At 49.2% G+C, this 12,945-nt stretch overlaps 1 protein-coding gene across 1 annotated transcript in view; it reads left to right on the top strand.

Annotated features, from left to right (window-relative positions):
* LOC144936838 (NFX1-type zinc finger-containing protein 1-like) overlaps nucleotides 1–12,945 on the top strand; it is a 35,090-nt gene that overhangs the window by 7,941 nt on the left and 14,204 nt on the right. The window contains 4 exon segments of the mRNA XM_078864004.1: nucleotides 7,727–7,876; nucleotides 8,520–8,923; nucleotides 8,925–10,225; nucleotides 12,069–12,277. Of these exon segments, the coding sequence (XP_078720130.1) occupies nucleotides 7,744–7,876; nucleotides 8,520–8,923; nucleotides 8,925–10,225; nucleotides 12,069–12,277 (2,047 nt within the window). The 5' untranslated portion in view covers nucleotides 7,727–7,743.

The following is a 12,945-nucleotide window of genomic DNA, read 5'->3' as shown; positions in this document are numbered from 1 at the left end:
TCCTGCATACGTGTGCGCGTGTGCCTGTGTGAACATCATTACGTAACCACTGCATTCCCCCCCCCCCCCCCCCGGTACTAACACGGGCTGGTGAAAGCGCCATGGTGTGCGTGTGTGTATGTGGTTGAGAATTTAAAATGGTATGTGCTCTATATGTGGGGAATGGTGAGAGAATGAAACGGAGTTATACGCATTTATCTGCGGGGAGTGGCGTCAAATGTCGTGACATTGTGTGAATTATTTATGACAAAATTAGACGTGGGATTTCATTGCAAAAATATTTTACTCTCCCCCTTGCTGGAGCTGCCATGCATTTAATTATTCATGTTCATCATTTGTACGAGTTGGGCATCGTGAGACGGAATGTCACATATTATTGTCATTTTAAGCCTCTCATAAAATCACCCAGAATGCACCCGATCTGAACAGATCTCGGGAAGTTAAGCAGGTTGAGCCTGAACAGTTCTCGGATGGGCGACTGCCATGCTAAATCAGGTGTTGTAGGCTACTGCAGGGCTACACGTTTGGCAACAGAGGGCCAATGCAGCAACATCCACTGTTGCACTATACTCTGCTAAAACGTCTATGCTTCTCCGCCTTCACCAACCGACACTGACCATCGTGAAGTGTGGCCAATTAACATCCATGCACACACCGACACCAATCTGCACTGTCCTGCATGGTGACCTGCGGTCAAATAATACCCCGGTGATCCGCTCGGCATGGGGGAGGAACCTCATCCAGCAGTGGACTTCCAAAAGAGCTGGACATTTCACATTGTGAGGCACTGCATGGGAGGCACGGTATGAATAATAAATTCTGATGAATTTATTATTAAATTATTGTCCTGCATGTCACAGTCAAAGTAGGTCTCCATCACAACAGGCAGACCATTTAAATGTGGCTATAATCTGGTTACGTGAAGCAAGTAAGATGTACGCATGCACCTCACTTGGTTGGCGTATTTTATTTAACAAGATGGAATGCAAGAATCTAAGCGAGGCATGTGCAATATGCATGACAGCCAACCAAACAATACAAACAATGAGAGACATGCGACCTGGCAGGATAAATCGAACGACCCAAATGTCATACCATACATGATACGTATCGCAACACAGACGACGATAATGAGTTAATGCACCGTATTGTAAAACTAAATAATTTCTCAAAAAACTTTGACCACCCCCATTTTCAGGCACAATGTAGATTGCACTTAATGCACATCGTCACGTCATTAAATGGTATGTCATCGGTGTTGAACTGTGTAGGATCATTGAATAAATGGCTGCCTCGAAATGCAGTACGGCAGTAGTACATTTTTGTATTCCGAACATGACATTACTCTAAATTGAGTAGGCGGCGGTGAGCGGGAGAGACAAAGCTTGCGAGAGAGAGAAAAAAAAACAACATCCACAATCCGTATTTCTTCTTAAGTCTTACGTAAGCCACAGAATGCTGTCATCCTCTGCGCCTGCGAGTCACGTGCAGCTCTTCGCATGCAGAGTTAAATAATATAATCGGAGTGTTAAATTACGCAAAACATTTTTTTCAAGAACACCATCCTTCATGTATTGCAGCGCACCTCGTCGCCTGTGCACACGTTCAACACACCGACTGTTGAATGTGTACACGGCGTTGAATCTTGGAACGTGGTGCTCTGGCAATGCCGGATCATTATAATCAAAGCCACCTGAGTCCATCCATTCTGCACTGCGCTCTGGGCTGGCCTTACGAGCGCAAAAATTCACATCTGCCAACGTGCAAGGCCCCTTTCACCGATTGCAGATGCGCGTGGCAGTCCTGTCAGGATGTCCCCCGGACAGCTGCTCTTTGTCCGTGCGCTGCTAGACGAGGGCATCCCCATGTCGCGCAGGTCGTGCAGGTCGTGCGTGGCGGTTGTCTGACCATACTTCACCACGCTGGTGAGTGCGGGTTGGTGGAGGCGTGGAGCTTCGACACGGGAGAGTAGAAGTACAGGAGCACAGTAGATTTTGCCACAATGCCCACCGCATATCCCTTGTAAGCATATCGTACTATCAATTCTCTCCTCTCTGTGTGCCATCTATAATACCTACACATCTGTGGCTATAGCGGTTTGACGGCGCATTGGTTTTAACACCGCGCTCATGAACCTGACTTACCCGAGTGTGACTCCCGGCCACAGCTAACATCAGTGGTGCATGGCATCTAAAGGGGTCCTGAGTGGCCCCACTCCACCAACTTGCGTGATATGGTCACACAACCCCCTTGAGTGACACAGCATCCAGCAGTGGTGTGACAATGCGCCAGCTGATTTACGTTATGGGTTATTTTTGTTTCGTGCAACCACATACCGTGCCGCAGTAGTTTCAGTGTGGTGTTAAGATCTGTTTTCCCACCCTCCCACCTTTGATGACTTGTTCAGCAATCTGCTTTGAAGTCGTCACAGCATGTGCTGCTGCTGCTGATCTACACACACACACTATATGCAGACAAAGTGAAAAGCCCATTCATTTCGACGTAAACCTACTGATTTTGGTAAGGACAAGTGCTGTTAGCAAGCATCTATCATACACAAGCCTAGACATGAATAATTGTGTCCTTAAAAGCTTGACACAACTACACTATCACGGTTCACTAGTCATGTACACTCGGTCAAATACAGGGTTATTTCTTTATACACGTGTGTGTGCCATCACACCCACCCATCTATGCATTGTGAAAAATGGCGTTTTTTCCACTTTTTAAATGAAAAACCGGTTTGTCAAAATACTTCCTGGGTCAAAGGCAAAGCCCCACTTGTTAAAATCATGGAAATATACCAAAGAGTACAAGCTGGGCGAACCAGTTTGTTAAAGTTGGCAATAATAAAGATATATATATAAAATTGGGCTTGAGTTCGTGTCGCAGCAAGTCGATAAAAGGTGCATTCGATATTTTCTGCAGGTAGGAAATAAAATATTAAATCGGAAAAAAACTACGGATACATTTACTTTTTGGTTTAAAACTCCGTTGCAAGTAGTACATTTGCATGGCTGATTAAACAAAGGGTACCAAAGCAAAGGGCATCAAACATCACTCAAAGTGATCTCAGAAGAGAGTTTTTCGATAAAATAATTAATTTAAAATCCGTAGCCGACTCTCTCGCGCACATCCTGGTTTGAATTTCACTCCACAATGGACCGCGGCACAGACTCAATTCCCAGTTCCTCATCTCCCGCAACCTCCTCCTGCATGCCCGTGACGACCCAGGGATTTTGAGAGTGGCCTCTGGACAAACGTAGGGTACGGAATTGGGGGTCAAGAGATATGTGGTGCAGTAGTCAGAAGTTCGGTGGTCAAAATCATTTGCGTCACCCTGGCAATGTGTCACCCCCGTGAGAGGGCCACACTCTCCCATGGCTATCAACATAAGGAAGCTTCAACTTATCATAAAGGTAAAGCTCTAGATAAACCCCCCGAGAGAGTGTTTTTTTCCCCTAACCCAGCTTAAATATACGCTGCCAAGCTTGGTGGTGTTCATTCAGACTCTGTCTTTCCGACAGACCTGTTCTTCACCTGAGGACGGCTGCTTGCGTTGTGACCGAAACGTCGTGAGAATTGTATTTTATTGTGTTTTATTTTTATTATTTTATTATTTCCCTTCTACGTGACTTTACCGAAAGAACCAAGAAGAGAGTGTTTTTGGCTAGTCCTCCACGCTGGCTGGATATCTGAGAAGAGGTTGGAGTTACCCACACTTTACGCCGCTACGTGTTACCTGCCGATCGACTGACTGATTACCCACGTATACTGCTGGACGGACAGATGCGGAGAGATTCAGGAAACTTGTCCATCTGAAACGGATTGCCTGTCCGGTGTGCTAACCTTACGTCATAGCAGGAGCTTTTAATAAAATACGCCTACAATTATGACGTGCGAGTCGGATGAACACAGCAATTCGAAGCTGCGTCTTTTTAAATCCTTTATATTAAGTTTGCTTGCTTGCTTGCGCGCTTACGACCGTGCAAATCTTTCGGTCGTTTTTTAACCCACTTCCCGTGATCCAATCGAGCTGACATTTTGCACACAGACTCGTTGTGCGTGACAATTTATTTTCGTGAAATTTTTTTTCCCAAAATTTTCTACATTTTAGGAATTTTTTTTTTATATTTAATTACCAATTGCTTAATGGTGGCAGGCAATCATCTGACCCATAGGTGGCAGCCATCTCAAGCCAGAGGACGAGAGGACTCTAGCCACCACGCATATAAAGGATTTATAGTGAAAAACTTTGTTTTTACGAGTTAATTTTTTTCCTCATCCACAGTCGTGCTCTCAATGCTCATGGCCCCTTCAAATTCTACCCTGCAGCTCATCTCAGGCTTCTCAAGCCAATGAATTCAGACATCTTTCACCCAATGCTGTGAGGCTCTTGTGTTTGGTATCACATGTGCAGGATTACCAGTTCAAGGGAACATGTCCCCCATTTGACCTTTTGGGTCAAGCAAACAAAATACATTGTGCGACCGTGGAAATCCCTCCCCCCCCACACACAATTAGCTGGATAACACACAACAAAACCACGGCCAAAGATACCCCATATAGACATAACAGACTGTCAGGGAAAGTGCTGTTAGCGAGCACTTATGAAGGCCGGCATGGCACACGAGGAAGTGGTTGGTTAACACCGCGCCCGGCTGCCGTTGTCTCCGTCGTGGCTGTGTTTACAAATCGCAATAGGTACTCATTCAATGCCGAGTTGACCTTAGGGAGGCCCAAGACTGGTTCATATAATCATTACTGGTATTGGCCGTGAGCGGGGAATCGAACTCGGGTCGCCGTTACACACAAGTTACTAGACAACACCACCTAGTGTAGCAGACAGATGGGATGTTTGTACCACTCACAGCATGAGCATATCCATCACTTGGGCACCATGAGGCATCCAATCCCTAGCAATCCAAGATTCTCCAGCGCAGAGAGTTAATATCATACAACGGTGCATACAGGACATGATGCAAAGGTCATCAGGGTTTTCTAAACGTATGTAATTATTCTAAAGCCCGTCTGGCCAGACTTTAGTATGATTCCGTCTACAGATTGAAAAGCCTCTAGCCCTAGTGCATCCCTGCAAAAATTCTGTGTTTCAATACAAACTGAAATACACAGGTTTTAAAGGTTGTTTCCGTGTTAATTCACGATTTTTTTTCTTTCACACCGAGTTGACGGATGTTTGTATTACCCCTCCATCGCCACTCGGTGTTTTACACAAAGAATTGGGGAAGATCCTTCCCACCCATGGCTGTGAAGACTGGGGGTGGGAGCGAGGCTGTCGTCTTGACCAGATGACGAAATCATTTTGTGTTATCAGAACATTCTGTTTTCCTGACACACTGCCAATGGCTGTTGCAAGCATAGAACATGACACAATAATAAATGGTGCTCTCCTAGACGTAAAAAAAAACTGGTCCCGCACTCCTTTCGGGGATAGAAGTCGCCATTCGTCAACTTACGTACAAGGCAGACGGCCTGCACGGCAAAATAATTTTTTAAAACGTCACATTGAGCACTCACAACACATTAGTGGCAAATGGAACACACATGGCCACTTGTTTCGAGGCAAAACTGCTTCGAGGTCATAGGCACCTGCTTCCTTGTCCACACCGAGTGGGAGGAGGGAAATGAAATTGTTGGAAATGTTGGCTTGGGGCTGGGATTGAACTTGCGTCATTGGTCTGGGTTGCTTATCGTGGTGACCGCCCCTCCCCCCCCCCGTACGCCTGCAGGGGTGGGCGTTGGAAAATAAAAACACACACGGGGCAAAATGGCAGCCGGCAACACTGGTCACATTGTGCTTTTGGAATGGTTTGATTGAAATGCAGCACACCGCACCTTACGTGTGGTATTCAGACGGACCAACCAGGTGTTAATGGGTTTATATTGGGTAATTTTAGGAGGACAGAGGAATCTGAAAAACCACGATTGGTCATTCTGTGTCAACCGGCCAAGTGCTAAAGAAGTCCTATAACCTGACCATCTGAGATGTTCTTGAAAAAACGATTCCAGTGATACAGAGGAAATATGAATGGAACGAAAATTGTCCCTGAAGGAAATGTTTGGCTGAAATGTTCATGAGCCATGGTCAATCCACTGCTGGACGAAGACCTCCCCAACCCACCGGCCATCCATCCCTCGTGGTCCTGCGATGTTACATTTCCTGAGATATGGCCCTTAAAAGTTGACCCGCAGCCTCCAAAATACAAATGGCGACGAAAGTAGTGGTTTTAACATCACAATTTAAGTGCTTTATAATCAAGATATTCTGAAATGTTACGGTGTAATTGAGGAACACATTTTTTGAGATTTGACAGTAATTCATGTATTAAAGATAAGTCCGGAAATATGTGAAATCGTTCAGGTATAGTAGGTGCATTTGTGTTCTCTCCCTGTGGTACATTTTTAGCGCATTTATTTAGGAAATTATGAGGTAGCTGTAAGACAACATATTTTTAGAAATCTATTCAACATTAAAAAAGTTTAACTTTTATTATGCTTTTCAAATTGCAAACAATATACAGCAATTTGGAAACATTGAATAATAATTTTCTTATAAATGTGTACAGTAATATAATTTATAAACATGACAGATTTGTTTTATGATACAATTAGTCAGTATGCAAATTTTCAAGGCTCTGGCTTAAAAATTTCAATTTTCAAAATGGCAAATTTAATCTCAAGCGGTGTTTATCCAGATCAAAGGTTCACATTTGTCAAGGGCCATATCTGGCCCAAAATGTTTCGCGAGGAACTGTCATTTTGGTTTAGTGTTCAAATTTCACAAGAACGTATCTCAGATGTTCTTGGAAAAAAATGACAACCAGAATTTATGAGGTGTGGACCGTCTTTTAGTCCAGTTGAAATGGAATGACCCCTTCCCCAATTTAAGTAATTTCCCCAAAACACTCCAACAATCGGTGGCATTTTCCATGATGATCAGCCCATGATTGTGGCTGCTGTGGTTGAGTGGTGGAGTACTGGAAGGCACCATTTTTACAGGGGGTGTTTGCAGTGCCGGTTTTTCTGAATTGAACTCCTACCCATGTTATTATGGACTGGCAAATTAAAAGAAAGCACCATTACCAATCGTGGCCAAATTGTCAGCATTCACAATCCACATACAATCGGCAATATTGGAAACACACTACGGTGTTGCATAACCACCCCCGATCACAAACACCGGAGCCTGGGTGGTGTGAGCGGATTATAAACACCTTCCCTCATGCGAAGGAGAGGAAAAGTACAAGAGAAAAAAACAAACTAACCACGCAAATGCTGCGCGATAGCTGAATTCCCAGTAAATTCCCAGAGACAAATCCACTTTCTCTACAAAAACATGCCTACCATATAATGTCACGTGGCTTTTTTTTTATTGGGGCAGTCTCCTATACATAGCTTTGCTCTGTGCTTGTGAAGTGTTATGCATTTAAACAATGTTTGTTTATCTTCTTGGTTCTTTCGGTAAAGTCACGTAGAAGGGAAATAATAAATATAAAACATAATAAAATAATTCTCACGACGTTTCGGCCACAACGCAAGCAGCCGTGTTGTGGCCCAAACGTCGTGAGAATTATTTTATGTTTTATTTTTATTATTTCCCTTCTACGTGACTTTACCGAAAGAACCAAGAAGATGAATCCCTGCAGTCACGAAAGCTTTAAATCGAAATTTAATGTTTGTTTATGTCTCTTTCTCTGACTTGCAGGGCCCAGAGGGCCCAAGATGGCCTGGCAAGGACCGACCCGGCCCTGGCGGGGTGGTGGCCGGGCACGGGGGGGCGGCCGGGGCCACAGGGGCGGCCGGGGCAGGGGGTGGGGGCCACCCACGTCGTCCCCCATTGCATCCGACGCGAGCGGTACGTACACCACGGAGGGCAAGGGTGGCCGCCTCTAGAGGTACACACAAACAAGAAATGGGACATCGCGGGGAGAAGAATTGATAACGATACCAGAGGAGGGGATGAGAACGACATGTAAATGTGTTGTCTTGAGCAGTGTATTATTTCAAAACCGACAAAAACATGTGACTGTTAATGTGTGTACGTATGTTGAACTTCTTTCGCACCGTACGTAGCCAACCGCACTGATCGGAGGTGCGGGGTAAAGGACAAAAAACGTAATGTCCCAGGAAGGCATTACAGATTTCCCAGGACAGCGACTATCTCAACATGAGGTCGATCATGGGAAAACCCAGACAGGTGTGGCCCTGGAGGGGCCCCGATGACAATGGCAGATGTAGGGAGTCATTGCAAACGATGAGCAGGAGGAGGGAGGGAGAGTAGGCGGCTCTGACTGATTGCTAAGCTGATCTTTTTTAAGGATTTATTCTCCCCATTCCTCTATTTTTATATCAGCAAGTACTGTTTTATGTCAATATGGGAAAAAAAAAACACAGAACAGTAATGTCAGAGCCAGCTGCGTATGTAAAAAAAAATGCCAGAGGAGACCACAGCACAGTTGCCGTGCTTCTGTTTTCTTATCCCTCTTTACGTTTCCCAGATAAGTCGTCCGCGTGGCCCTCCCAGTGCTCCCTGTGGGGGGAGGACCAAACGAACGTGGGGCTGGAGCGCGGCTGCCCGGAGAAGCCCTTCGTGATGCAGCCGCCGGCACAGAGGAGATGGTGGCCCGGGGAGAGCGCGAAGACCGGACCGCTCGCGACCACCGACGAGTGGCCGTGCCTCTCCCGCAACAACACGTGCCCCGACCACACCCGGAGGCGGCGCGGGGACGGGCCAGGTCGTTACAACAGCAGCGGCGGCAGCAGCAGCCGGGAAGACAGAGATCTGTCGCTCGAGGCCCTCGGCAGAGGGACATCCGGGAAGGCCCCACAGAGAGGCCCCAGGTGGCAGGATGACGGCAATGGCGGCAGCGGTGGTGGCGGCGGCGGTGGCGGGAGAACGTGGGGGGGGGTCCCCGCGCGACATCAACGACAGGGGGCCCAGGACTTTCCAGGAGCGGGCGATGGGCACGCGGGCCCTGTGGGACCTCCTGGAGAAGGAGCCGTCGGAGATCGTGATGCGCCTGGCGTCTCCGATCTGCGGGCTGCGTCCGCTCCTCCAGAAGATGGAGATGCAGAGGGACGTGCTGGTGCTGCTCGTGCAGGTGCTGGCCAAGGCATGCGCCTGCCAGGGCAACCGCAAGAGCCTGCAGCACATGCTGTCCACCGTCAAAGAGTCGCCCTTCTTCCGCAGGGTGCTGCCGTTCTTCGTGGTGCAAATGAAGCTCGAGAACGCTCCGGAGAAGCTGGGCAAGCTCTCGGCGCAGATCGCGGACATCCTGGTGCTCCTCTCCACCATCATCGGCACGTTCCCGGCGAGCGCGATCGCGGACGTGTCCCTGCTGCTGAGCGCCGTGGAGGGCAGCGTCAACTACCTGAAGCTTTGCGGCGTCGCCCTCGACGCCAAAGCCGAAAAGGCCTACGAGGAGCTGAAGAAGCTCACGGACTTCCTGCTCAACAAGAAGCGCGAGGGCAACCTGCGGTCGGATGCCGCGGCGCTCAGGGGCGACCCGTCGTCGCGCCCGCCGGAGGACTTCCACACGCTGTCCATCTACCCGACGTACGCCGACATTCACGAGAAGGCCGAGCCGTTCATCCGCGCCAACGTGGTCCGCGGCGGCTACCCGGACGTGGCCACGTACCTCGACACGCAGTTCCGGTTGCTGCGCGAGGACTTCCTGAGGCCCCTGCGCGAGGGCATCGCGGAGCTGCTGAGCGTCGCGGGGCGCGAGCAGCAGCAGCAGCAGCGGCGGCGTCGCTACGACGACATCCGCGTGTACCACGACGTGCGGCTCGTGTCGCCGTCTTGCTCCTCGGTGGGCATCATCCACAACGTGAGCTTCGACGTGCGCCCGCTGCGCTCCGTGCGCTGGGACAACTCCAAGAGGCTGCTGTTCGGCTCGCTCGTGTGCCTCTCGCGCGACAACTTTGACAGCATGCTGTTCGCGTCGGTGGCCAACCGCGGCTGCGAGGACCTCCGCCAGGGCCTCGTGAGCCTCTGCTTCAGCAAGGAGAGCCGGCGGGAGCTGCCCGACGTCAAGCCATCGGACGTCTTCCTCATGGTGGAGACGACGGCGTACTTCGAGGCGTACCGCCACGTGCTGGAGGGCCTGCAGGAGGCCGAGGAGGTCGACTTCCCATTCCGACGCTACATTGTCGAGTGCCAGAAGGACGTGGAGCCGCCCGACTACCTGGCCACTCTGCCCAGGTGAGGGCGAGGCCTTGGCATGCGGCCACAGTGTGGACCATTCCTCGACACTCGCCGATTGATCCTCGCCACTTTCTCAGCAGCGTTCGGAAGCTTTCTTGTCGCTCCTTCATGGCCGCTAGCAGAGTCGTTGTCGTCGTGAACTTTACACCTCGACCTTGATAGCCGCGCCAATGTAAAGCACACAACGTATTTATTCTCTCGCACTGGTCGACATTGGAGCTCCCTCCTGTCAGTTATTTTTCCCCCCAAGTTGCTCAATTAAAAAAATACATTTTTACCTGCAATATAACCGCAGGGGTGGAGGGGTCGTGCGGCGGTCGGTGCAAATTGCATGTTCCCAGTGACCTGAGTTTGACCATGGCTAACGTCAGCGGCGAGCGATATCCGAGCCGGTTCACCGGCCTGCGCTGACGAGCATGGTGGAGTATGATCAAACGCCCACCACAAACAACACGGTATGGAAGAGGCCTTATTCAGCAGTGACTTAACAAAGGGTTATAAGTTAATATTTAAATGACATTAATGCTCGTGCTTCCTGCTGCTAACTGCTTTATGTAATTGAGCTCAGCAACTATGATTTATAAAAAAAAATAGGGTTCAAGGAAATGACATCGAACCAATTGGCCAATGTGACCTGATGTCAGATTCATGTCGCCCGGTTGGCTTTGTCAGTTTCAGCTTCACGAGTCTCATCAAAGTTGTCGTCTGTTGAATCTTGAAGACGACCGCTTGCGTTGCGATCGAAGCGTCGTAGTTTTCTGTTATTTTTTGTTATTTTCTTTGAACCTATCTACGTGACTTTACCGAAAGACCCAAGAATATGTGTAGTCTGTTGATCGAATGCCACTGGCTGTCCTGATGTTATAGACGGGCCAAACACCCAGAAACAATAAACAAACCGCTTAAATCATCACCAGCCAGCCCACAGACTTAAAAGTCATGCACGCTGTTGCACAGTACCCTCACCGCCGACTCTCACACACCACCGTTAGCCAATCTCACATCGTGCTCAGGTGCACGCCTGGACTGGCCACACTTCGCCAAACCCTCAATACTTCGCTGCCGCTGCTGCTGCTGCTGCATCGGGATCGTAAAGGTAAAGGTGCAGCCCTGCAACTATTTGCTCATGCCATTGCTGGCAGAAGGGCCTTCACTATCGGGGGCTTAAGAGAGCCCCTCTCGATAGGGTATTTGGCCTATTCTTCCATGATGGCCAGAATCTTGGAAGATGTATACGTATCCGCACATTAGCCTTCCACATGTGACCTGCCAATAGGCTGTGACGTACACCCATCTTTATCGCTGGATGGACAGAGGTGCAGGGGATTTTTAGAAAGTTGCCGCATTATTTTAATTGCCACGCCAGGAAATCAAACTCGCGACCTCTGGATTGCAATTCCAGTGTCGAAACCATTACACCATTGATTGTCCGATACGCGCCCGTATTTGCGATGTATAAAACATTCATTATTGGTGTTGGCAACACTCCCAAATATAGGACCACAGAACTTGGGCAATTTTGTCTTCGGTTCTGGCTGCCTTCCCGCATGTCCTGTGGATCCCCTTGCCTCCAAGTCATTACGTCTTTGAAAGGGAAAGGAAACTGTGGGCATTACACATTTCAAAATAAAAAGAAGAAAATAGATGAATACCATAACACTGGGTTGACACGTGGGGCATGCTGGGATGTTGGGGTCCGGCCGCCACACAGTACACGAGCGAATGGTGATGTTCACACATTTGCCGAGCCCATTGCGCTCACCATTACACCACGACAGCAGGAAAGTGTGAAGTCCCGTTGGCGATGGCTTTGGTTAACGGCGGTTCCCGCGATCCGCAGACCAAAGTACGACTTCAGCCCCGCGCTGCACACGGAGCTGCCGGACGACTCGTACCTGCACCTGCTCGAGCCGCGCCCGATGGTGGACGTGGTGGACGCCCGGCAGTGGCCCAGCGCCGACGACCTCCGGCTCGACGAGTCGCAGGCGGAGGCTCTGAGGCTGGCGCTCAGCCGGGAGCTCGCCATCATTCAGGGCCCGCCCGGCACCGGTACTCGTCTCTCTCTCTCTCCGTCGCTCCTCCTTGTGCCGGCATTTCCTTTTCGATCCTTCTCTCTCCTTGCACCCCCTCCACCTGGATATTAAGAGGTCCCCGTCTCCTTAGCCTCCTTCCGATCTTCTCTCAAAGTCCACCTCTTCTCCATTGCCCATTCTTCTCTTCCCCTCCCCTCTCCTGCCATTTTGCCACCCCATAATGCCCTCTGTTATGGTCACTCATTCCTCGACCCTTGCACATCCCTGGCGGCTAGATCACTGTGTTTTTGCGAGTGCTTTTTAAACCGTGTCACGTGCCTTGCGCTAAGGCGCTATTCAAATATAAAATAAGATAGGGACGAACAAACTGATGGGCGCAGGTGCTGTTAGTGAAAACCAACACGTCACACAGAGGTGGTGTGGCTAGTTGCACACCCGACCACCTTTGTCTTCCCAGTGTCGACATCTACGCACCACACCATGTACTCGATTAACGATGGGTTGACCTTGGGCGGACCCAGGAATGGTCCAGATATTTGTCACTGATATTGGCCATGAGCGGGAAGAGAACTCAAATCACCGCACTCAAGGCGTGTCACGCTAAAGACTACACGACTCCTCCCAAATAAGTGTGCGCACAAACAAAGACAAAAGATCCGTATAGCCTTTAACAGACTGGAGGAG

The sequence above is a fragment of the Lampetra fluviatilis genome, chromosome 17 (assembly GCF_964198595.1).
Source record: "Lampetra fluviatilis chromosome 17, kcLamFluv1.1, whole genome shotgun sequence".
Classification (NCBI taxonomy): Eukaryota; Metazoa; Chordata; class Hyperoartia; order Petromyzontiformes; family Petromyzontidae; genus Lampetra; species Lampetra fluviatilis.
This window is presented reverse-complemented; position numbering and strand designations above follow the sequence as displayed.